Here is a 26,320-nt window from a genome sequence, read left to right on the forward strand (position 1 = left end):
CCACGCGCTGCAAAGGCTCGGATTGTCCGGGCTCTGGAGCCGGTCAACCTGATTCGAGTGCTGCTGGGAGCCCGCCGGAGGCAGAGCCTCCGCTGGGTCGCAGCCGAGCGGTTCAGCCAGTTTACAATCTGTATTTTCTAAACATCAGACTAGAAAGAGGAGTTGGCTCAGTCTCAAAGAGGCAGATTTAGCTGGAGCAGAAAGGTTTTGTTGCGCTGCCACTGGGGGGCGGGATGAGACAACTGACTGATGATTTATGATTGGTTTGGAATTTATTGCATAATAAATCTCAGAGATAACCATGGCCAAATCAAACCCAATTTCAAGAATGTACAAAAACTTAAAAGACAGATATTTCGAATTTGGATGGAAACAGATTTCTAATTGTTTTACATGTTTAATATTATGTACACAAGACCTAAATTACATAGTTAGAAGGCTATTGTGGATTTGGGTTTCCAGAGGCTTTAAGAGGTTATTGTGTTTTGAATGTGTTTCAAATTAAAAATAAAGGGAAACAGTGTAGGAATAACTTGTATAACATTTTTATTAACAAATAGTAATATAAAACCTTGTTTTCCCTGTTTGAGACCTTAAAAAATGCTGCGACTTATATGCCAGTGCGACTTATATTCTCAGTTTTACAGTAATTGTATGACTCCTTTCAGCTATTATTTTATTTATCCATATCTGGTTTTGTAAAGTGTCCTTGGGTGACTTGAAAGCACTTATAAATAAAATGTATTATTGTAACTGCAATTGTACTGTATAGACCTACACTTGTGTAGTGCCTTTCTAGTATTCTGACCACTTAAAGCACTCATTGGCGGCCAAGGCTACTACACCAACTGCCACTTGTTATGCTGTTAACTATTCATATTCAATCACCATTTCATTGCGTCTGGGCATTTAACCTTGTAACCAGTGGTGTAGTGGTAGTTGATGAGATGGGTGCACTACATGGGTAGATTACCGAGGAGGAAGAAGGTATACTCTCCTATACTTTCCAATGGCTTTGGGCAGATAGCCAGGTATACTGTAAACAGCCAGAATGAGAGGTGAGTGTACCCCAGATACCTGTGTATACCCTCAGCTACACTACTGCCTGTAACTCTCCTTGAATGGAGAAGAATAATGGTCCAGAATCCTACCTTCTCTTGTGGGACACAAAGTGTGTCCCCAGTCACAGAGAGGGCAGTATCTGGGTACTTGGTCTGTTGCCGGTATGTCCTGTTCTAATAACTCTGTGTCAGTGTCTGCTTGTGGTGGTATGTATAGTGGAGATGATGCCCAAAGTGAGTTGGTATTTCTAGGGTTATACCAATTGTTTGTCATAAGACAGACTCCACCACCCCTGGATTTGCCAAATTCCTCTGGTCTGATCATTCATGTTGTTCTCCTAGGACTGGATGTTTGTAAGTGTGACACTGGGCTGGGGTTGAAAGTGGGCTTGTCTTTCCCAATGTTTTTTTTTTCTTTTGCCTTCTCTGAAAAGCTGGTGAATAAAGACAAATCCAATGTTCAGAGGTGTGTTGTGAACACATCTAATTCTTGCCCAAACATTGGGGGGTAAAGATGACAAAATGGCCGCACTTAAAAGTAATGACAAGTACAGTCTTTGGAGAGTATCCACAACATTGTGTGGACCCCTGCCATCTTTTTTTCCCCCCATTAATGTACATATATAATATATCACCATGTCTGTGCTTAAATGGAAGTAGGATGAGGGAGGAAAAGCAGAGAGGGAAGGCACTCAAGTCAGATACTGTTTATATTATAATTGATTCTAATCAATTATGAAATCAAAAGTATGCCAAACAGATGGCTGGGATAGAATCAAGTCAGCAGGTAGACGTGGGTTATGTGGTGTCGGGGTTCAGTATGAGAGATGGCTCCCAGACAAGAGCTTATTCATATTATTCATGTGTCCAGGTTGATATTCAACCTGTTGTAGGTTATCTCTGAAGAGGGATGCAGGGTCATCACATTCTACCTTGAAGTCGGTGTCATTGAAATATATTAACTGTTTCATTAATGGTTAACCAATGGAGCCAACTATGACTTGTTTATGGGTCCTGTAAATACAATATTGTAAAATAACAGTACTTATCAAATAGTTTTGCAATAAGTGAATGGTTTGGTGGGACGATTACCCACACAAAAAGAAAAGAAGACTGGATTGATGTAAACAGTGGGTCACACCATTTGTCAACAGTTGTCTGCAGTTGCCCCTCCAGCACACACACACACACACACACACACACACACACACACACACACACACACACTATGAATGTTTATAATGATTGTGCTTCCATAAGACCATGTACCTTTTACCAAAATTCATTAGGTCATTAGTTCACCACATATGAAGAATTAAATCAAATCAGGCCAATCAGGTCCCCTGCTGCTGGCTTCCAGGGTTGGACATCAAGATAATTAATCATTAATTGGCAAATATAATTCTATTATTGGTATTTTTGTTTGAGCTCCATAAAACATTTAAATGCAACTTTGATCACTCAATCTTGCTTTATAATTATCAATCACTCAACTACTTTTAATGCTATAAACCTCCATATCTATTCCAGTGGCACAGTCCAGGCTCCACAGCATGATGGTTACATAACTACATAATTATTAAAAATTAATGAAAATTGTCTTTTTCTGTTGGGTCAGGTTCAGGTGTAGAGGCTTTCTGCTAAGACAGGGTGCTGTTGGGTTAATGTGTACAATTAAACATTCACCTGGGTTATCTTCCATGTCCTGCCCACCTCACAGTTACTTTGACTGACAACAGCCTCCCTCTCACCATAACTGAGACATACACTACGACTGAGACATACTCTCTATGCCCAAACTAACTCCCAGGATAAGTGCTGTACTTGACCATAGTCTTTTTAACACCTCCTCTTTTTAACAGAAAATTGTTTTTATCATTTAAGGACTATATACAATGGGGTGAATAAGTATTTAACACATCAACATTATTTTCCTTAAACATATTTCTAGTACAGCTATTCACATGAAATTTACACCAGACACTGGAATTAACTCAATAAACTACACAGATAAAGAAATCATAACATTTCAAGCCATAAATGGGTATGAGAAATAAAGATGAATAACACAGGAAAAAAGTACTGAACATGCCAACTGAAATGTATTTAATACTTGGTGGAGAACTTTTGTTTGCAGTGCCAGCGTTTGCTTCCTGTATCGGGTAATCGATCTGTCACAGTGAATTTTGATCTTCAGCTTCTTCCACAAATGTTCTTTCAGGTTTAAGTGTGGTGCTTGACTGGGCCATTCAAACAATCTTTATTTTCTTCCTCTGGAACCAGTTGAGTCTCTTCTTTGCATCACGTTTTCAATCGTTGTCTTGCTGGAAGGTCCAATTCAATTTTTTCAATTCAATTTTATTTATAAAGACCAATATCACAAATCACAATTTGCCTCACAGGCCTTTACAGCATACGACATCCCTCTGTCCTTAGGACCCTCACAGCGGATAAGGAAAAACTCCACCTGTGTCTAATTCTCACCGTCCTGGTGGATGGCAACCTAAAGAAATTTGTGGTATATGGCTCCATTCATCTTCCCTTTTTTTATGTGAATTCTGCTGGTACTACAAAAAGAGAAACAGTCCCAAACGATGATGCTTCCACCTCCAAACTTCACTGTAGGTGTGGTATTATTAAGGTCATATACAAAACTATTTCTCCTCCTAACATTACACGTTGTACTGTCTCGTCTGACCCATGATCTACAGGCTTCTACAAATTTTGTAAAACAAAAATAAAACAAGCTTTTGGGTAAGACTCTCAACTGACTCCAGTGGGGAAAAAATAAAGGTGTCCAAATGACTCAGTCAATCATCAGACTTCAACCTGATTCACCAGCAAACCCAACCCCAGCACCCCCACCCCAGAATCTTTTAGATTTATGGACTGTTTGTGTGGAAGAATGCACCAAAATCCACCTGGACATTGTGAGATTGATTTCTTCTTAAAAGCTGGCATAACAAACAAAGGCTTCTTCACCAAGTAGGCCTATTAAATTCAGTTGGTATGTTCAATTTTTTGGTATTTTGTTTTTTTGGTATTTTCAAGTTTTTGATTAATTAAAATATGATCATTTCTTTATCTGTGTAGGTTTCTTGAGGTAATAGCAATGTGTGGTGTAAATTTCTTGTGTGGAAATACGTGTGTGTGTGTGTGTAGGCTATAATGAAAAAAAATGTTGACGTGTTGAATACGTTTTTCCCCCGCTGTATATTAAAAGCGTTTACAGCGCTCTAAAGTCAAAGGCTCATGGGAGGAGTGGTTATGTAATAACAAATAAAATAAGAATGGTGAGAAGACCCTCCTCCTGAGAGTGACCACATCACAATCACAGTGAGCTAAGAAACGTTATCAGGGCGCACACACCGCGGCGCGCACTGATCCACTTGTTATTCTTGTACTGACTGGTTGAGGTTTGGCTGTGGAGCAGTAACCTGGAGACCTTCTGAGGACGCAGACATGGAAAAAGGAGCAAGACCCAACTGGGACAACCCCATAGAGTTTGTTCTGGCATGTGTATCGTACGCAGTCGGACTGGGAAACGTGTGGCGTTTTCCATACCTTTGTCAAATGCACGGCGGAGGTAAGTGACCGATTCATTTACATAAGAATAGCCTACTGAATAGTGACAAGTTCATGTTTTACCAACGGGCTGTGCTCTCCACCAGTGTGGTTGCAATTTATATAGAGAAACCACCTTCATTTTCAACAAAACTGATTCTCATGTGAGATTTAGCTGCACCTGAATATGACGAGCCTTTTCATTTCACTTCCACACAACACGCCCAGTTTTATTTAATATGAGTGAGAGTGTGGGTGTCAGTGTAAATAATTTACAGTAGTGTGTTATCCTCGTTTAAACCCGAGACCTCACACAATTGTACCTCTGCCTTTTAATATCGAGAAAAAATTAAATCAGTAGTAGTTAGGCTATTCCTGGTACAGGGGAACATATCCTCCGGTTTATTGACTTGTTGCCAGTAATCTGAGTCATGCAGGTGCTGTTTCTGGCGTAAATATGCAAAAAACTGGACTGAATGAGTTAGACAGTCAGTTGACCTATAGTTGAGACTGGCAGTAAACTTATTGCAGGTCATAAACAAGGGTAGAACCGGAATTAGTTGACATTTATACAGCATGCAGCAATATCTACAGACTTTACACTCTGTAGCACCATAGTGAGGTGATAAGAGACAATACACAGTAGTAAAATAACATGAGTACAGAAATTATCCATAACTTCCACAATTTTAGTGGGTTTTCCTCTCAAAATTTCAGCAGTAAACTCTCATACTGCCTGAGTCATTCCAGCTGTTTATTTCTAACTGCCAGAAAGCTGCAGCCCAGAAAAGCCATTTGTTTTTCTACTGCATGAATATGAAATTTGTCAATCTATTCAAAACCCTGTGTCACAGTACAGTATAGTAGTACTGTGGTACAGTAAGTAGTACAACTGTAAAAAGGTTGCTGTAAATTTCACAGCAACTTACCGGCAGCGGGATGCCAGTAAGTTACTGTTTTTGTTGTTGTTGCTGTTGTTGTTGTTTTTACTGTATTTTAATTATTATTGTATTGTATAATTTTTTGTAGGATTTTTTATTTTTTGGTTTCAGTTTACAATTAGTTCCAATAACTTTCAACAAAGTCACAGTCCATGACTGAAATGAAAAATTGCTAGCAATATGTTCCTGTCAGAGGGTCGCCAAAATGTTACAGTTTATCCTGATGGGAATATGAATGTACGAACCACATTTCATCACAGTCCATCCAGCAGTTGTTGAGATATTTCAGTCTGGACCACAGCAAGTGTCCAAAGCCAGAAAAATGCTCCAACATCCAGGCTGATGTTACCAAACACTCCTCTGAGAGTGCTGAGCCACTGAGAGACACACACACAGTCATTACTACCCACTAACATTAGCAAGATGAAAGACCACTAAAGATGGAAAAAAATATGTCATATAATATTTGAGGACAGCACGGTGGTGTGGTGGTTAGCACTGTCGCCATGGGAGCCCTTCTGTGCGGAGTTTGCATGTTCTCCCCGTGTCAGCGTGGGTTTTCTCCGGGTACTCCGGCTTCCTCCCACAGTCCAAAGACATGCAGGCTGGGGACAGTGTAGGTTAATTTGTGACACTAAATTGGCCGTAGGTGTGAATGTGAGTGTGAATGGTTGTCTGTCTCTACATGTCAGAGTGTACCCCGCCCACTTGCCCAATGTCAGCTGGGATATGCTCCAGCCCCCCTGCGACCCCCAAGAGGATAAGCGGTTAGAAAATGGATGAATGGATGGGATGGACATAATATTTAAATAATATTTTGGTGGTATCAAAGACCAGTGCTAGATAACATTAATAATCTTTATGTAACTTAGCTGAATTAAAGGAATACTTACCTTTCTGGACATTTTAAGCTTTTCTTTGTTTAGGTTAAAATGCTATTAATAAGCTGATGGCACACTAAAATGTAAGTGAATTCCACCAGAGATAAAATCTCATAATTGTACCATATGGTTCTAAGAAAACTACGACCAATCATTGCATTCGGACAGACCAGGAAGAGTCTGTGAGACAACAAATACGCTCGTAACAGGGACGCTTGTGGATATAAACCTTCCGTAACAATGGCAGATAAATGCGGTTCACCGCTTCCACCTCCAGCCGCTACAACATGGAAGTCAGTTCAGTGGTGGTTCTAGGCCAGTTTCAATGGGAGGGCCAAGCTAGGGCCAGTCCTTTTGATACAGGGGCACATATAAGTAGGGTCAAATATCTAAGTCTGAACAATAAGATATATATGTACATATATATATGTATATCAGTGTTTCCCACAGGATTTTTGGAGACTACATCCAACCTTGTAGGGGGGTCCGGGGGCATGCTGCCCTGGGAGAAAATTTTGTATCTATTTGATTTAAAGGCATCAATCTGGTGAATTCTGAGAGCCAAGTTATGATGGCAGAATATGCCTAGATGTCAACATATTTGTGCTTTTTATATGTGAAAAATGTTCTATTTTTACTGATAAAAACACTAGTGGTATGTTATGGTGAAGGGTTACACTTAAAATACGGCTAAGTATTAGTGGTTTAACATTTCAGTAATCAAAAGAAAAATGACTAACGTCCTAATGGAGGGCTATTTTATTATTTTAAAGCATGTGCAGACAAAATATTCTTTTAAAACTCTCTCACTCACAAACACAGTTATAGATATGCAAAACAATACAAAATACGCAATACGAAAAGAAAACAAAAGGTAAGACTTAAATTAATTACACACAAACAGACACAAATTACTGCTTTCCTCCCTCCCTCACGATTTGCATTTAATTTTACGCGGCTTCAAAAAGAAGATTTCAAAAGCCCTCTGGTAGTTGAATGCCTCCGGGACAGGCCCATTTATGGCAACCCACTGGATCCATGGTGTGCACGATCCGGCCGAGGCGCGGGTGCCGGAGCTAATAGCGGCCATTCAAGTCCATGTAAGCTGTAAGGTCCACCAGCCACGGCCTAGAAGCGGCTCGGCGCTCCGCTCCGCTAAAAACACACGCCGGGTCTATTTCTGATGGACGCCGCGCTACGGCACGTCAATTTGCACAGACCAGATGAGTCAAACAGGAAGGCAGGTGCAGAAAAGACGAGAGTATCTGGTCAATTTTCACAATAAAACACCCATGAAAACTCTGGATCGTATTTCACATGGCTACATCAACATGATGTGACATGCAACTACCATGAGCCAAATGAGAACGAGAAAGTTTTCAGAGCTTACTTCAATGGTGCTGTGTGTTGCCGTGCAGGTTAAGAGTTGTCTTAAATACAGCCGCACAATTCTCTACTGATGTTTTCGGTGGGTGCACCGCTTTAAATGGTCCGACCGTCAACTGGTTGAGACGATTTAGTTCCGCGTTCCACGTTGCCCAGTGGAGTGTAAACCAAATAAAAATATCACTCTCAAAAAACCAGAGCAGAAAACAAATAGTCAGTTAACTAAATTGACCGCTACTCTTCCTACCCTCCGTGTGTGTCTGCCATCTGCATGCTGGCCTGGTGGATTGATAGTAAGTGCTGGAGCGGATCACTGGAATGGACTGCTTGAATTGCGGAGCGCTGGGCTGGCCAGAAAATCTGGAACGGACTCTATGAAAAACTTGATTGGAGTTCTTGGATCGGCATTTTTCCATGCAGTCCGATCCGATGCCGATGCACGTTTTTTGCTAATATTGGCTGCCGATACCGATCGGCAGCCGATATTATATAGCGGACATCCCTACTTTTCACAGCACACATTTTGACTTGTCATTGTAGGACAAGCACAGGTGAAATTGTTAACATTAATGATGGCTCAGTTTCATTAAGTGTCCCAGTAAGCGGTTCCAGTGAGCCAGCATGGACAACACCAGGACCTCTTCTAAGTGAAATGCAGCTGTCATTAATGTTATTGAATACACCTGTGCTTCTCCTACTCTGTCATTTCACAATATCTGCTGTAAAAAGGTCTGTTGGTCAGTTTCTAGTGGGCAGGCATAGTACTGTAAGTTGATTCACAGTAAAGTAGAACTACAGTAGTGACCGAGTATTTTCCCACAATGCTTTGCTATTTACAGTATCATATTGTATGCACTGTTCACAGTATCTTACTGTACCGTAAAGTTCTGTTCAGAATACAAAAACTGGTTACATTGCAATTTGTCACTAATAAAAAATGAGTTCATCAGATCTCATTGTAATAAATACAGAATCTTTGATTCAAGTTATTGATGAGGGGGTCATTTGAAACTTAGATTTTCTTCTTGCAAATATACCTCTTTTTTACTTAAAATATAATAACGTATAATAAAATATATAATATAAAATAATAATGCAATTTATTTATATATATAGTCTAGAAGATCCACTCCTTCAGTTAAAAGTTTGGATTTTTCTCCGCAAACTCAACATATTACATATATGTAACATATTTGTAACATATTACAAAAGTGTATTGCTGCCACACTAGAAAAAGAAAAACAGATCAGTATCATGTTATAACGTGAAAAGTTTAGTGTTTTAATGTTTTTAATGTTAATGTTTTTACATTATAACAAGATATATTCATGTTATAACAAGATATTTTTAAGTCATTCTGACATACAAAATTATCACGTAATAACAAGAATTTTTCTTGTAATTGCAATGTACTGATATTTTGTTATAATATGAAAAGAGGGATGAAGGAACTGAGGGGGCTGTTGAAAACTGTGATGGACCAATTTTTATTTTCCAAAATAAAGTTCATTGATTTAATCTTGTAATTACATAAGACATTCAAAAAAACAACAATAAGGCTACTGTTTCAAAATCAAAGATTACATTTATTAATTAGAGCACCCACATAGGAGCATAGCTCTAGCAGAGCGTGAAATTTATTTTGAATTCATGAACTATTCTCTGTCTGATCAGCTAAACTAAGTGACGTATTACTTCTGTCTGTCCGTCTATCTGTCTATCACTTCGTTTCAGTGCCGCATCTACACAGAGCAACCAGCTGTCCATGGTTCCAAAACAACAGCAAAGATAATCACATGTATCTGGCTGGTAATTTTGTTCTTTTTGCTATTTTTCTATGGATACATAAAGCATAGAAAGAGAGGGTGAAAGCACCAGCCATGCTGAGGGGGCTGTTCAAGATTGCGAGGGGGAAATATTTCTTACATGAAATAAAACTCATTGATTTAACCAAATAGCCTCAGAAAGGCTATAACGACGTAATGACATAAGGCTTCTTTTTCAAAATCAAAGAATACATTACAGCACTTACATAACAACATAGCACTTACTTATGGTTAGGAAAAAATGTGTGACTTAGCTTTAAACCACTGCATTTTGTGGCATAATCATTGCTGGAAATGCCACGGAGGTCTTGATTTAAAAAAAAAAAAAAAAAAAAAACAAGCAAAAAAAAAAAAAAAAAAAAAAAACATGCATATTTTTGTTGTTTGTTGCTGTTGAACAGTTGTGTGCAGCTTGGCAGCCATTTTGCAAAGGTGGACTCCCTGTGATACATATTCTGGTTGTGAACTTTATTCATGGAGCCTTCTGTGCCCCTTCAGCTAATCAATGAGAAATTATGCTACCTCCAGAGAGTTGGATTCATTCTTCCTTCCTTACAGTCCCGTGAATTTTAAAACCTATGTCTGAACCCAAGTTTGAAGTAGAACTTAACCTAATTGTGTAAATGAGCCAAGTTTTCTTAATTTATCCCCCCTCGCACACCATTTAGACATAGTTTCATGTTATAAAAATTTGTCAATGCATTATAACATGAAAGATTTTATAGACATTATATTACACATCCTAACAAGATAAATTGTATATTTTTTATAAAACCAGCAGTTTCTCGCTGTGTTAACATGATAAGTTTGTATGTTGTAATATCATGAAAATATTTTGTCAGGTGAAAAACATCTTGGTGTAACAAAAAAAAATGCAATAAATTTCGCATATTAACATGATACTGATCCGTTTTTCCTTTTCTGGCATGGCAGCAATGCTGCAGTAAAAAAAAAAGTATCACACTATTGTTTGATGTTCCATTTCTATTTACAGAAGAGACATGCTGATACTATTGTCCCATGTGCTGACTAGGTCTGTCTCTCCTAAACCCCAAAATTATGTCATCTTATGTCTTGTTTCATACTCGAGCCAAAGGGTTTTAGTTCACTGTCATGGGAGAGTGTGTAAAGCTGCCAGTATTTGAATGCAAGAAGCTGCAATAAGAGTATTTTGGGGTACTTCATAGTACTTTTCTATGACTCAAACCGATTAGTTGACTACTAAAATAGCCACCGATTATTTCAATAATCGATTAGTCACCGATTAGTCGACTAATTGTTGCAGCCCTAGTGCTAACTAGATCTTTTAAAATGTTGCTGTGTTTCTTTATAGCAATATTTGGTCCAAATCACTGTTATGTCCCTGGTCTAGGGGAACCTAGACATAACATGCTACAAATCCCCACTCTTCCCACTCACAAGGAAGGCCACTTACACAATATTAAGCTTTTCAACAAAGTAAGCAGATTATTTCGCTTCAGAGGTGAGCAGTGCCCAAAACAACAAACAAACATATACTCATGGTCCCTGACAATTTTCTAACCTAAACTCCTACCATTCAAAACAACAGAAAAGAACATGGCAATGCCAAACAAAAAGGGCTTCTCACTCTTACTAAAGCTGCTTAATGTGCTCTATTTACATTGCTCAACAAAAGAATACAAGAAAACCCACTGATAACTTTAAAAAGCAAACTGTTAAACAAATCTCAACTTGCCTACTCAAAACTGACCAACTAACTTTCCTGAATGCCAAAGTTATCCAAATATTCACACTACTTCACCTAAATCAGAAGGTTTTTGGCCTGCAGATACTCACAGCAATTTCACAATCACAGTCTAAGTTCTGGCTCTGTTGGTTAAAGAGTGAAAAGGAGGAGAGCGCTTCTGTCAGCTGGTGATTTAAAAATCCTCTGTCTTGCTGTGGACCAATCTGGTGACAGCAATGTCTTTGGACAGCCCAATCAGCAAACACCACCGGCTTTGCAACAACCAATCACACTCAACAACATGCACACACTCTGAAAGGAGGAGAGACACCATCTGACTTATCACTACAGACCAATACAAGCACATCAATACCAAAAATAATGACCTGGGTCATAACACCTCCCCAACTGAAAATCTAACATTTAACTTTAATTGTTTGATTCAAAACCTAGACAGAGCATCACCCATGACGTTATCAAGACCCTTCTTATAACGAATATCAGTGTTGATATGCAACAAGGACCAGCACATGAGACACTGGTTTCGATTCTGCATCTGAGTCAGGAACACAAAAGGATTGTGGACAGAGAAAACGTTTTCTCTGAACCCAAGATACACTTTAAAATGTTATAGCACTAAAAGCAAGGCCAAAGCTTCTTTTTCAATCATGCTATAGTGAAGCTGGTGTTTTTTGAACTTTCTGGAAAAACAGTAGATCAGGCGATCAATGCCATGCTCATCCTCCTGCAGAAGCACAGCACCCGCCCCAAGCGCACTGGCATCTACTTCCAATTTAAAGGCTGTGTGAAGTTTGGGGCGACAAGCACAGGGGCACTGCAGAGGAGAGCTTTGGCGGCCTCAAATGCCAACTGACCACTGGAACTCCGCCATTCTGGATGTCACTAACTCGGCTTCTTCTCCGGAGCCTTTGTGCTCCACTGTCTCTCAGATTAACTCATATCGCAGCGGTGCCTGGACAGCGTGACGTGTGTGGTTGTGCTGCTGCCGTGGTCCTGCCAGATGCCTCCTGCTGCTGCTGCCATCATTAGTCATTAGTCATACTTCTACTGTTATGATACACATATGACTATTGTCACACATGTATACTGCCAGATATTAATACATACTTTCAACATATTGTACCACAGTAGCCAGAACTATAACTATAATATTATTAATTTCAATAATGTTGTTGTAAGCTACTGTCATTACCTGCATCTCTCTCTCTCTCTCTCTCTCTCTGTCTCATTGTGTCATACGGATTACTGTTAATTTATCATGCTGATCTGTTCTGTATGACATCTATTGCACGTCTGTCCGTCCTGGAAGAGGGATCCCTCCTCAGTTGCTCTTCCTGAGGTTTCTACTGTTTTTTTCCCCCGTTAAAGGGTTTTTTTGGGGAGTTTTTCCTTATCCGCTGCGAGGTTCATAAGGACAGAGGGATGTTGTATGCTGTAAAGCCCTGTGAGTCAAATTGTGATTTGTGATATTGGGCTTTATAAATCAAATTGATTGATTGATTGATTGATTGATTGAAGGGAGTTTTGGGGCTAACTAAGTTTGTCAGTGGAGCCACTACAATAGAAAAGTTTTTACAGAACACACAATTATACCCAGCCATCCCCAGCAAACGACAGAGTTCACATCGGGTTCGGGGAGCTGGGACATCTAAGATTACTTGTACCTTGGCAGCAACTGGGCAAACCTGAACTTGCCCTACCTTTTTACCCAAGTAGGTAACAACAGCCTTCCCAAACTCACATTTGGCCAAATTTAAAGTAAGTGAAGCAGAATGCAGGCGATCAAAAATCTCATGGAGGGATTTCAAATGGTCAGTCCACATGGATGATTAGGCCACAGTATCATACGAATAAACCTCACAGTTATTAATACCGCAAAGAACTGTTAAGCTCATGCTTGTAAACTGAATATTTCAATTACACAGGATATGGTGTTAGGAATCCAAAGTGCCTGTGGACTCTGCATGGCAGGGGCATCCTCCTCCCTAAGCTAGGCTTGTGCCTGGTTGCATACCTAGACATAGAGGACTTGAGCGCTGTATTACTCTGGTGTTGTTGAGGAAGGCTGGACATCACTGGGGTTGTCAGGCAGGATCCTACTTTCACTGATGTTTCGCTGATTAAGCCCACAAGGTCTCCAGTAGGCTAAGCAGTGGATTCTAGCGTCCCAGAACCACCCCCCTCTGCATCAGTCCAGCCAGCCTATTTGATCTTTCCTTTTCAGCCAAAACCACCGGCTACTCCGCTCCACCACCCTTGATGTCTCTTTGATGGCCTGGCATAGTGCTTGTCCACTGATGCCCAGGTCCCTCATCAGCCTTATTGTTGATGTTGCCACAAAGCCCCGACACCCGACTTCTACTGGGCGGATTATAACGCTCCAGCCTCATTGTTCAGCCTCTGCTGCAAGTTCGGAGTATTGCAGTTTTTTCCTTTTAAAGGCTTCCTGCACAGCATCCTCCCAAGGAACTGTGAGCTCCACCAAGTATACCCTGCGCTGTGAGTTGGACCACAGGACCAGGTCAGGCCTCAGGTGTGATATTGCTATTTCTGGTGGGACTGTGAGCTGTTGGCCCACATCCACCAGCATCTGCCAGTCCCGGGCTGCCTCCAGTTCTCCTTGGTTGGAACTTGCGATGTCCTTGTTCCCCTTCTTGAACGAACACCATTGGCAAGCTGGAACTAGTTGTTCTGGGCGGCAAGGCATTGATCGTGGTCCTCTTGCTTTCCAGGGTTGCTGCCAGGCATTTTAGCACTTGGTTATGTCTCCAGGTGTACCGTCCTTGAGAGAGGCTTACTGTGCAACCAGTGAGGATGTGTCAGGAGTGTAGCTGGTGTTGAACACAAGGGGCATGATGGATCTTCACCCACCCACTGGTTGAGATGTTGAGGGGATGGAAGGACATCATAGGTGGCACAATTGAGGAAATTTATCCTGCTCGCCACCATGTCCCACATGTCCTTCCAGCTGATCTTTCGTTTTACCACACTCTCCCATCTCATCCACTGGCCCTGTTTGGCCTGCAACACAGCCTTGGCCGCCTGGTACATGGTGCTGTCGTTGTCACGGTTGTCATGTCATCCATATAGGCCCTGATGGGTGGTAGACGGACTCCAGTAGTCAGATGCTCACCACGACTTGGAGGCCTTATGATGACTTCAGTCACCATGGTGAATGCCAATGGGGAGATGGTACATCCTGCCACTATGCCAATCTCCATGCAGTGCCATGCAGTGGCAAATTCTGGTAAAGTGAAACAGAGCTGCAGATCTCGGAAATAGGACTTTTTAACGAGGATGTTTGTGATGGTTGCTGGTATCCTGAAGAAATTAGAAGATGCCCAAAGGAAACTGTGTGAGACGGATCCGTACGCATTGGCTAGGTCGAGGAAGACAACATGAATATTCTTTCCCTCTGTCTTAGCAGTTTGGATCTGGTGCCAAATGATGCTGGTATGTTCAAGGCATCCAGAAAAACCCGAGATGCCTGCTTTTTGTACCAATGTATCTACAAGATTGTTTCTCTCCAGATAGTTGGACATCCTCTGAGCTATGACGCTGAAGAAGATCTTACCCTCTACATTGAGTAGACAGATGGGACGGAATTGGCTAATGTCCGTGGATTCCTTCTCTTTCGGGATCAGGACTATACCGGATCTGCGCCATGCTTTGGGTATGATTCCCCTCTCCAAGGCCATTCTCATTAGCTTCCACAGGATAAGGAGAATGTTAGGAGCGTTCTTGTACAGTTGGTATGGAACTCCATTTGGCCCTGGCGCTGATAAAGCTCTTCCCTGCTCTTCTGCCTGCTCCACTTCTCTCCACTTTGGAGGACTGGTGTCCATCTGGTGGTTGTCTGCTGGATCGGTTATCTGCTTGTGCTTCTTCTCATCTCCATACATACTTTCCAGGTATTGTTCTAACTCCTGCTCTGATGTTTTCAGGTTTCCTCCCTTTGGTGAAGAGTGATACCGTACCGTGAGAAACCGTTCTACTCCATATGAGTAGATTATGTTCCCCATGTTGTTGAATGAATCCCAACAGAATCACAAACAGACAGAGATGCAGTTCAAAAGTGAAAAGTTTTTTTTAATACAAAAAGGTGCAGGGAAAAACTGAGGACAGTAGCATAAGCTGGCAAAAAGAAAAAAAAAAGGCGAAAAGGACAGCAGGCTGGGCGCAGCAGGCAAGGAGACAAAAGGTGGCATGGCTTCTGGATGAAAGGAGAAAAATCCACAGGTAAGTGTTAGAGGGCTAAACATAACAATCTTAAAGGACAACTTTGGTATTTTTCAACCTGGGCCCTATTTCCCGTTGTGTATGTGTGCGTATGATTCATAGGTACAACTCGTACCAAAATTGGTTCAGTATTGAGGGAGGCGGATGCAACCGGGAGCCGCGAAACGAGCTAAAACGGTAACGGGGGCAAATGCGTCCCGTATAAGTTTGCGCATTAAAAGTGCTTTTTTTCGCCACTGACCGGTTCAGATCACCAGTGCTATCCTTGTAAATAGCATACTAAGCGTTTCGAACATTGTTTATATAACATTACCTCCACTGTGTCTGTAGCTCTCTCTACTTGTGAGACAGCCGTTTTCTTGAGGAAGAGGTGTTTCGGGATTGGAGGTCTTCTCTTCTTCGGCTGGCAGTAGTCATCTTGGGAGAAGTGAGCACTGCAGACCCGATGGTCTGCAAGGTGCAGTGTCTGGACAAGAGTGTCCATTTGTAGCACAACTAGCCACAACTTCAGCATCGCCATCCGACAAAGGCAGCCTGTGAAAGCTGTACGGGGTGTTGCGCGACATCCTGTTCTTGCAATTCGGATAAGCAAAAACATGAACCATTGTTTTCAATCGATGCATTAAAACTCTTAACTGTACTCCGGGACAACCAGCGCCACTCTGAGCGGCACTCAGCATGGCTCCTCTGTTTTCTTCCAGCAACAAGCAAAGTTCTCGCAAGATGACGTCACAGCCGGGAGGAGGTGAAGGTTAGGGAAATGCTTAGTATGCTATCTACAGAGATAGCACTGGCGATCTGAACCGGTCAGTGGCGAAAAAAAGCACTTTTAATGCGCAAACTTATACGGGATGCATTTGCCCCCGTTACCGTTTTAGCTTGTTTCGTGGCTCCCGGTTGCATCCGCCTCCCTCAATACTGATCCAATTTTAGAACAAGTTGTACCTATGAATCATACGCACACATACACATGGGGAAATAAGGCCCAGGTTGAAAAATACTGAAGTTGTCCTTTAATCTGGGAAACATGGAATGCAGGATGGACTCGCATAGAGCTGGGTAACTCAAGGCAAACTGTAATGATTTCTTTAATGGTAAATGGGCAAATGAATTTGGATGCTAACTTTCTAGATTCTTCCTTCAGGGGAATGTTTTGAGATGACAGCCAAACGGGGGCAGGGTGCCTGCGTTGGTTGGAGTCTTTAGCTTTATCCAAGGACCTGAGCAGAGCCGAGCGAGTCTCTCTCCACACCTTCCGGCAACGGTGGAGATGATCCTAGACAGACGGTACTGAAAGCTCAGTCTCGGCAACAGGGAGGAGCAGAGGTTGATATCGCAAGGAAGCTTCAAAAGGAGCGAGCCCAGTGGCAGAGCTGGGTAGCATATATGTGAGCATATTCTACCCAGGCCAAATGGGACCTCCAGGAATTTGGATTAGATTCCACCACACAGCCGCTTCCAGGTCCTGGTTAGTGTGTTCTGATTGACCGTTGGACTGGGGATGGAAACCAGAAGACAAGCTTACAGATGTGCCTAGTGCTTTGCAGAAAGCTTTCCATACATGTGAAATAAACTGTGGACCTCTGTCAGAAACTATGTCCACAGGAATTCCATGAAGGCACACTACATTGTCGACTAAGGCAGTCTCAAAGGCTGAGGGCAGTTATTTAAGAGCAGTGAAGTGAACAGCTTTGGAAAACCTATCGAAAATGGTGAGGATGGTGGTATTACCTCGGGATGGTGGCAAACCTGTGACGAAATCCAAGGTGACGGGACACCACAGATGACCAGAAACCAGGAGCAGGTGAAGCTGACCAGCTGGGGCCTGGTGGGAGGCTTTGCTCTGGGCACAGGTGGAGCAGGCAGCCACAAACTCCTTGGTGTCTGTGTCGATAGAGAGCCACCAGCAGTACCTTTTAAGGAGGGAGAGTGTCCGGTTGAACCCCGGGTGGCAGGAGAAGCGAGAGGCATGAATCCAATGCAGCAACTGATCGCGTACTAACTCAGGGATGAAAAAATCTGTTGGGGGGACCAGTACGGAGATCGGGCTGATCTTGCTGAGCCTCTTTTAGCTTTCTTTAAATCTTCCAGTACAGGGTGGCCATGATGCGGAGGAGGATGGACCCAGGTTCCTCACTGGAGTCCTCAGGTGAGTATAGTCTGGACAGGGTGTCAGGTTTGGTATTTCTGGTACCTGGGTGATAGGTGAGGGTAAAGTTGAACCTCCTGAAGAACAAAGCCCACCTGGCCTGCCAGGTGTTCAACCACTTAGCTGATTGGGTATATGCCAAGTTCCTGTGGTCTGTCCAGACCACAAAGAGCTGCTCCGCTCCCTCCAGCCAGTCCCTCCATTCTTCCAAGGCCAGCTTCACCGCCAGCAGCTCCCGGTTCCCGACGTCATAACTCCTTTCTGCAGGAGACAAATGGCGAGAAAAGAAAGCACAAGTGTGAGGCTTGTTTTCTGGGCCCAGATGTTGAGAGAGGATAGCCCCCACCACAGAGTCTGAAGCAACAACCTCAACAGTTAACTGGCTGGCAGCTGGTGCTGAAGGAAGACTCATATGAATTGAGGTCGTTCTTACAGCCTTTTGGGGGGTATTTTATTGAAGACACAGCTTACAACTTCACATACTGCAACAATAAGACAGCAGCGCAGAACAGTTCACCATTCTTATACTCCTCCACAGATAGACATCATATCCAACTTTCCATGTGTGCGTGTATGTGTGTGTGCGTGTGATTTCCTGCCGTTTCCAGAGCTTGCACTTATTTTATCTTAATACAGCTTGTTCTGCAACAATGTCACACGGTGTCTGTTTTAGAACACTCTGTTCTTGTCACTCTGCCCCATTCAAGGTTGTTAAATCTAAGTAAACATGTTTTGCTTCTAACCTGACCATTACTGTCAAACATTTCAAGGCCTTTTCGCCACCACACGCCAAACAAACTGGGTCTTAATGGAGGTTAGGCGGGAAAGGGGGGCTGCCACATGACTAAAGTCTTGAATGAACAACTTGTAGAAATTTGCAAAACCTAGAAACCCCTGCAAATCCTTACGGCTCTGGGGTATAGGCCAGTCAGCGACAGCGCGAAGCTTAGCAGGACCTGCCTGAACCTGACCTTGGTTAATGATATAACCCAAAAAAACTGACTGACGGGATGTGAAATTCACACTTGTCTGCTTTTACAAAAAGACGGTTTTCAAGGAGACGGAGGAGAACAATTCTGACATGTCTGACATGCTCGTCCATGTCTTTTGAGAAGATGAGAATGTCCTCTAAATATACTAAAACAAATTGGTTTAGGAGGTCACGAAGAACATCATTAACCTATGTCTGGAAGACTGCAGGGACATTGGTTAACCCAAATGACATGCCCAAGTATTCAAAGTGGCCCAACGGAGTGTTAAATGCTGTTTTCCACCCGTCACCTTCGCTAATGCGCACCAAGTGGTTGCAAAGGTCAAGTTTGGACTAAACAGTGGAGCCATGGAGAGGTTTAAAAGCAGCGTTTAAAAGAGGTAGAGAGTACTCATTTAACCCTGCACCAAGAGGAGAGGATAAAGGATGGATTATACCTGTGTCAAGCTATCAGATATACCTCTCCATTGCCTCCCGCTCCGGGCGTGAGAAAGTATACAGGTGGCTAGACAGAAGTGGCACCCTTGGAAGGAGATCAATGGCACAATTGTAGGACTGATGAGGAGGAAGAGACTGAGCCTGACTTTTGCTAAAACCTCCTTGAGGTCATGGTACTCCAGTTGAATGGATGAGAGGTCCACAGGCTCGGTCTACACCGTGGGGGGTCATGGACACTGTGAATGGGGGACAAGGCAGATTTCAGACAGGAAAGATGACAGTGTTCACTCCAGCTTATAATCTTTCCTGATGACCAGTCTATGTGAGGGTTGTGTCTCTTGAGCCAGGGGTGTCCCAAAACCAAAGGAGTAGATGGAGCAGAGATTATGTAGAGCAGTGTTTCCCATTAATTAACGAAACTATGGCGGCCCGCCATAGTTTAATTTGACCCGCCATAGTTTCCAAATTATAAGATTTAGGCTGCCAAAAGTATTGACTTCTCATGATATAAATAATATCTCGAACGCTGTAGCGTTTTGTGCCGATGTGCTCAGGCTGTCAGATCCAGCTCGACAGTGCGAGCGTTTCACTCGACTAAAAATAAGTGTGTGCGAACTGTAAAAAATATTTAGGGGCACATGTGCGCATAATAAAAAATCAGCCGAAGCAGCCTATATTTTTGTCAATAAAAAAATATGATAATCTAACCGCAAATGTTGGAGGAACTCCAGCCGCCTTCCCTCTTCCCTCTTCCCCGTTTGACACGGTTACGGGCGGTTTTCCAAGCCACTGTCGGCACAATGAATATAAGTCCCACTGCCGGCTGGGTGGAAATAAGTCAAAGGGCTCTAGTTTCCCGGCACAGCGCAGGGTGGCAAACCCTCGCGCAGAGCTAGTTTCGAGCAGCGCAACCCGAGGCGCGCTCAGTTTGGTAGTTTGGCAGACCGAGGTGCACTGAGATGGGTGTGGTGGCGCAGCAGGGGGAGGTGTTGACAGATCCAGCTTGGCGCAGTGACAGTTTCGTGCCAAAAGGCTTCGCCGAATGTGCGCTAAACGCTCGCCATCTGAAACCAGGTCTACTGTCAGCGCAGGGGGAGCGCAGCCGGTGTAAGCCGAAGTTTGGCTGAAAGGTGGACAGTGCGCACACGTCACCAAAACCCCACAGGCAGGTTTCCAGAATATCAGGCACACTAACAATGCAATAAATAGCCACAAAACCACTTTTCAATGCAACTATCTGCAATCAGCACATAAATGTATTTCTATATCGACTGTCCCATCACATCTGATATCAAATCAAAGGGGATTGGCACCGTTTGGCACGTTTGGCACACGTAATGGAAACCCAACACATAGCTCCAAACTAATGAGTTCACATCCCTCTCAGCCAACCACAAACAGCCACAGCACCAGATAGGGAGTATATATTCAGCATCTGTCATCTTAGAAAAGTCAAAAGAAAAGAAACAGAGTGAGACTGTGAGAGAGAAAGAGAGAGCGCGCGCGCACGAGAGAAACGCATCATTGATTTACAATTGTGGTGACCTCCTCCCAGGCTACCTTTGCATCATCAGCCCGTGGAGGTCTGCTCGCAGTTCCGTGTATTCGGACAATGCGAGCTTGGACCTCCCGGACCAAAACATCAGGTTCCTCCTGGGAGAAGTTTGGCCGTCTGACGCTGCTGCTCTCTTCCGCCATGGCGAATTGAGTAAACTCTCATTACGCCTTTTGCGGCACATTTAAGGGCAAGGAGAGGGGCTCATTTTGATTGGTGTGATGTGTGTAAAACCCACTCCATGCCTTCTCTCCTCCCTCTTTCCGACTTGCGCAGGTAGGAGGGACGGAGGTGGGACAGACGAATAGCTGCGCCAGTTGGCGAAGCACAGGTGCGCTGCGTCCCCGCCTCGCCCAGTCTGCGAAACTAGAGCCCAAAGTGTGGAGAAGAGGGACCGGGAAAAGCGGCGGACCTCCGGGGAAGCCTGCTCCATTCTCCCCACAGTTGGGGACCGTTTGCCACGGTACTGCTACTGGGCAGGGTGGAAATAAGTCCTGCAGAGTTACAGAGGACCTGGAGAATGTTTTAGGATAGTAATAACATTATATAAGATAATCATATTACAAAGATAATATAAGATAATAACATTAAAGACAAAATTAAATTGCAATACTTTTTCAAAACTTGATGATTTTACCTTTCTGTACATTTTGTATACAAATTCATTTCAATTTCAATTTACAATGTTAAAAATTTTCTTCCGTGGGGGGGTGGGGGAGGAGGAATGTCTCCCCCCCCCCCCCCCATAGTTTCCCAAAATCCTGTGGGAAACACTGTAGAGGCTAAGTTGCTCTGTGTGGTTCCCGGATAAAGTGAGCTTGACAGGTGCTGTTCTGAATTCCCCATCTTCGCCAGTAGGTGGCATTGTTGCCTAAGGAACGGTCTGGTCATTTTGGTCAGGCAGTGAGTTGGACTACTAAGAGAACCCCTGAAGGGTCCTTAACGTGTGCTCACCATAGTTGCTTCACGTTGGTCTGGACAGTCGGCATCTGAGCAGCATATGAGTGCATGAGAGAAGTAAGTTGGCTAACAGGCTTATCATTAAGACTGATGTAGTTTCTGCTACATTTGTAAACTTCTGGGATGTTTATGATGACCTAACTTGAGCTGTTGAGCAGTTATTTGTCAGTTACATGGCATAAATAATTACATTATAATGGTTTGTTGCTAAGGTTGAAGCTGTAGCTGCTAATGCTAAACCGCTAATCTTAGTATGTTAATATGTTAGCATGTGTGGGTGCTAATGTCTCTATGTTGATGTTAAAGGGCTAGTCTGGTGTTTTCAATGATTTATATGCAAGTTAATAATTATGTGCTATTGTTTAAATGCTATTACGCTAGTTGTAAAGGCTAGTAGCTTTAAGTTGATAATATAATGTTATAAAGTACTTAATTCACTGCCTTCTGTATACTTACACATTTGGTATATTGTCCTCATTATTATTTCAGAGACTATATAACTGTTCAGGATCACTGCGAAGAACAAAGAACACTGAGATCCCTGTCCCATGTCACTCTTTGACTGGAGTCCCATTGCTGATGCAGAAGCCTGCCTAAGCTTCCTGAGTAGACGTATCTACCTCACATGATTCTTAATAGGTGCGGTGTGGTGAGTTACCCTGGCGATGGAACTGCCGTCAAGAGCCTTAGCTAACACAGGTGTTTCTAAAGGTAATAACTCACAACCCATTTGCTTAGCCAATTCCAGGTCCAGGAAGCTTTCCTCTGCTCCAGAGTCAATAAGGGCCAAAAGAGGCACATTAACCGACTTCACAAACAGGTTAGCAGAAATTTGCAGTCTAGGTGGGGAAGAGTCTTTAGAAGGAACAGAATCTTGGCTCACCAGTATCCCCACTTCTGTGCATGAGCCAGATCTTTTGGCCACACTGAACAGGCAGCCAGCAGGAGTCCCTTGGCCCCACAGTACAAGCAGTCCCCAGCCTTTATCGTCCGTAGACGCTCCTCCGGAGTCAGCCATGCGCATCTGAACTGCATTGGTTCTTCTCCTTCTTCTCCGGTGGTTCAGAGGAGTTGGAAGGAGTGGAAGGAACAGACAAAGGGAGTACTTTCTGGGCCCCAGTGTGAGGGTGAGTCAGTGACTTGTCAGACTTTCTTTCTGCTAGTCTCTCCCTACATCGATTGTGCAAACGAATAGTCAGATTAACAAGGGCCTAAAAGGTCCTTGGAAGTGACCCTCGTCCTTAATATGTTCATTTAGTCCTTTGTGAAACGCATGTGAAAGAGCCTGCTCATTCCATTAGGAGTCAGCTGCCACAGTCCAAAAATGGTGAAGAAGACTCTGATTGCTGTTGTTTACCAGGGAATGTGCAGTGCAACAGTTGCTTGTGTTGACCGAGCAGGGAACCCTGACTGGCCAGAGCATGCTGAAACCGGTAATGTGTCTGAGGGATTCATTGCTTGGCCAGTTCATTCTGTTAAGCTCACGCTTGTAAACTGAATGAATCCCAACAGAATCACAAACACACAGAGTCAGCGATGCAGTTTAAAAGTGAAAAGTTCTTGTAATACAAAAAGGTGCAGGGAAAAACTGAGGACCGTAGCATAAGCTGGGAAAACAAAAAGGCAAAAAGAACAGCAGTCTGGGCGCAGCAGGCTGGGAGACAAAAGGTGGCGTGGCTTCTGGATGAAAGGAGAAAAATCCTCAAATGGCAGTGTCCATCCTGGAATAGGGATCCCTCCTCAGTCGCTCTTCCTGAGGTTTCTACCATTTTTTTCCCCCATTAAAGGTTTTTTTTGGAGGGAGTTTTTCCTTATCCGCTGCGAGGGTCCTAAGGACAGAGGGATGTCGTATGCTGTAAAGCCCTGTGAGGCAAATTGTGATTTGTGATATTGGGCTTTATAAATCAAATTGATTGATTGATTAATTGATAAATTATAAAAAATTCTATGCAAAAGAGTCAGATTGTTTGTCCACGTGCAGATTAAAACACATTTAATAGTGCCATACTCAGGGTCACTGGTATGGTTTTATTGTGAGGAGGGTTAGCACCTGGTGATATGTGTGTGTACAGAGATCTGAGGTGGTTAGTAAGATTGACTGTCTTGCTTTGATCTGTACAGTCACTAGATGTAGGGATGCATAAAAGGTTGTTTAAGTTTACTACACTGCAAGTCCACCTAGATTTTGTAAGAGATTGAGAATATATCAGATTGAATTTCAAAAACGGTCTGTTAGGTCTATTAGTTATATGGGTTAGTTACAAAGACAGTTGTGATGACTAAATACGTTGTTGTTAGAGGGCCCTGGCTCTACTTGATTAACGGAGAAAGAACATGCGGAACCAAGTGGATTGGCTTTGGCTGCGATGAGGGAGCAGGCGTTTGGTCCAGTGAGAGCTGGGGCATGTTGGAGACAGAGGAGGCGGTGGAAGATTGGAGCACTCCTTCAGCAGCGGAAACTCCAACATGTTGAGGATGTCGTACCTGTTGGCCATCGAAAGGTCCCAAGGTGGAGCTCAGGGAGACAGGCACTTTGCACTGTGTTTGCCCTTAATAGTCCAGTGCTCCCACTGACATGGGGTTGAGCTCACTGGATCCGACGGGCGACTGAGTCACAGTTGGGATGGGAGTACTGTCTGCTGCTTGGGGCTTAGCCCCCAGGAGAGACCACCAATCCCCAGGCTAAGCTGAAACAGCCACACACTCAGGGACTCCTGCGATGATGGAGCCGGTCCAGGAAAGAGTTGGATCGTTGTCCGTTTCTGGAATGGAGCAGACACAGGATTGAAATGGACAGGTTGCATTCCTGTTGACACAGCTGGGGGAGCCCAGGATGGCTAGGTGTTTAGCCTGAGCCGTGGTGACAGAGGAAAACTCCAAAATTAGCTTGTCTTTCTCCCTGAGCTCGGCTTCCGGATGAGTGATGCTTTTCTTATTCTTTGTCACGGTAAGCTAACATGAATGACACTAGGCCTGGGCGGTTCATTGATTTTTTACAATATATTGATATATGTTTTCAAGCAAGATGTAAATTTAGACAATACCGTTTGTATTGATATAGGGTCAAGGTGAGTCACATAATGCATACCAGTGTTCATCTCTCCTCTCTCATATTCCACACAGCTCTGCCCCACACACTCACTTCCAAGTTCTCCATCAACACTTAGAGAGACACAGAGCTGCTCCTCTGTTTAATCTGTTTGTTAATTAGTCTACAGTGAGACATCGGTCTGTATAGCACAAGCTATGCTAAATCAGTCTGTGTGATAAATGAAGTTACCGCAGTAGCACACGTACAGTACTGTAGGCCTTTTCCTCTGTAACTCTTAGCCACTTCCAGTCAATTTGTGTTTATCTGTTATTGGTTTATTGGTGGTGCCACGCCGAGCTGCGCACCTACTCCAGTCCAAAAGCCGGGCTGCCCACACTCAAGCAGCGTTTAGCCGACCGCAGCTAACCCCCGACTGGCCCGTTTCTCCCCCTCGAACAAGTATGTGTGTTGTAAGACTCTACTCACCTCTGTCTGCAGGAGACCAGAGAGAAAGGCATTTGTAAAAGTCTCTATGTGTTCAGCTCTCAGGACTTTTGTAGCTTCTAACTGAATCTCCGTGGTAGTGTAGTCACGGTACCAAAATTGGGACCCACGGTACAATACCAGTGGAAGTATCACGGTTCTGAGTAGTATCACGATACCACAACAAAAATTAGGCAGATGTGCCTTTTGTCATTTATAAAAAGATAAATCACATTCTATAATACATCAATGATATTTCAATGGAATAAATTACTTGTTGACTTATTCATACTTCAAAAACAGCATCAATAAGTGATTAACATGGGGGGACCAAAATAAAATGAATAAATAAAATAAAAATCAACCAGCCACCCTCCTCCTCTGATAAGTTACGAACAGTCCCTTAAGTGCAGTGAGGTTTGTGGACCGTTACCTGCCACAAAGAGAGAAATGTGAACGGCTCATCTCTCCTCTGACACGTCACATACCTGTGTGCCGCCATGGCTCGGCTGTTCAGGAATTTCTGGGCAGTCATGGCACCAACAAAGAGGAAATTATTGGACCAGGAGCTGGGCTTCTCGGTTGCCGATAAGCCGTTATCTTGCGTGGCCACAGCGCTCCGTCATATTCCTGTCTGTGTCCTCCGTTCAACCCACAACTGTCAGGATTCGCCTTTCGTTTCTGCTGCTGGTTGAAATCTGTACTGGCACAGTGTGCTCCTGAATGATTTCTTTTGCTCGCGCAAAACTATTTTTAGTTGCAAATGTGAGTAAAATGCTTGCACCGTAGAGCTCTGTGGAAAACAAATCACTGTAGCATATATAAACAAATCTAGCCTACAAGTAAAAAGAAATAAATAATAACTTTCACTGCTTAAAGATACTCAATAGCTCAGCTAATACCTGAAATGTCACTGGAAAACAAACCACTGCAGCAGCATATTGAGTGCCAGGTGGCCAGCGTGCGCCGTTATTGGACGGTGCATGGACACTCACCCTCTTGCGATTAGACTTTGAACTTATCCCACAGTAGTGGCACCGTAGTACTACGGGACTCCAGCATTATGGTATCATATGTACCGTGGTG

At 43.2% G+C, this 26,320-nt stretch overlaps 1 protein-coding gene across 6 annotated transcripts in view; it reads left to right on the top strand.

Annotated features, from left to right (window-relative positions):
- The first annotated feature begins 4,380 nt into the window (after nucleotides 1-4,380).
- slc6a20 (solute carrier family 6 member 20) overlaps nucleotides 4,381-26,320 on the top strand; it is a 138,476-nt gene continuing 116,536 nt past the window's right edge. For 4 of the 6 annotated variants that reach the window (XR_013492258.1, XM_078172040.1, XM_078172038.1 and 1 more), the window contains exons 1-2: nucleotides 22,371-22,540; nucleotides 22,633-22,847. Coding sequence is in view for 5 of the 6 variants with exons in the window: in XM_078172040.1 (XP_078028166.1) it covers nucleotides 22,386-22,540; nucleotides 22,633-22,847 (370 nt within the window). In the remaining variant the exon portion in view is untranslated. Of the gene's footprint in view, nucleotides 4,648-22,370; nucleotides 22,541-22,632; nucleotides 22,848-26,320 lie in introns of those variants that run through there. The other 2 variants (XM_033638737.2, XM_033638738.2) reach the window with 2 other exon arrangements.

Source organism: Epinephelus lanceolatus, chromosome 10 (assembly GCF_041903045.1).
Source record: "Epinephelus lanceolatus isolate andai-2023 chromosome 10, ASM4190304v1, whole genome shotgun sequence".
In the NCBI taxonomy this organism is placed as follows: Eukaryota; Metazoa; Chordata; class Actinopteri; order Perciformes; family Serranidae; genus Epinephelus; species Epinephelus lanceolatus.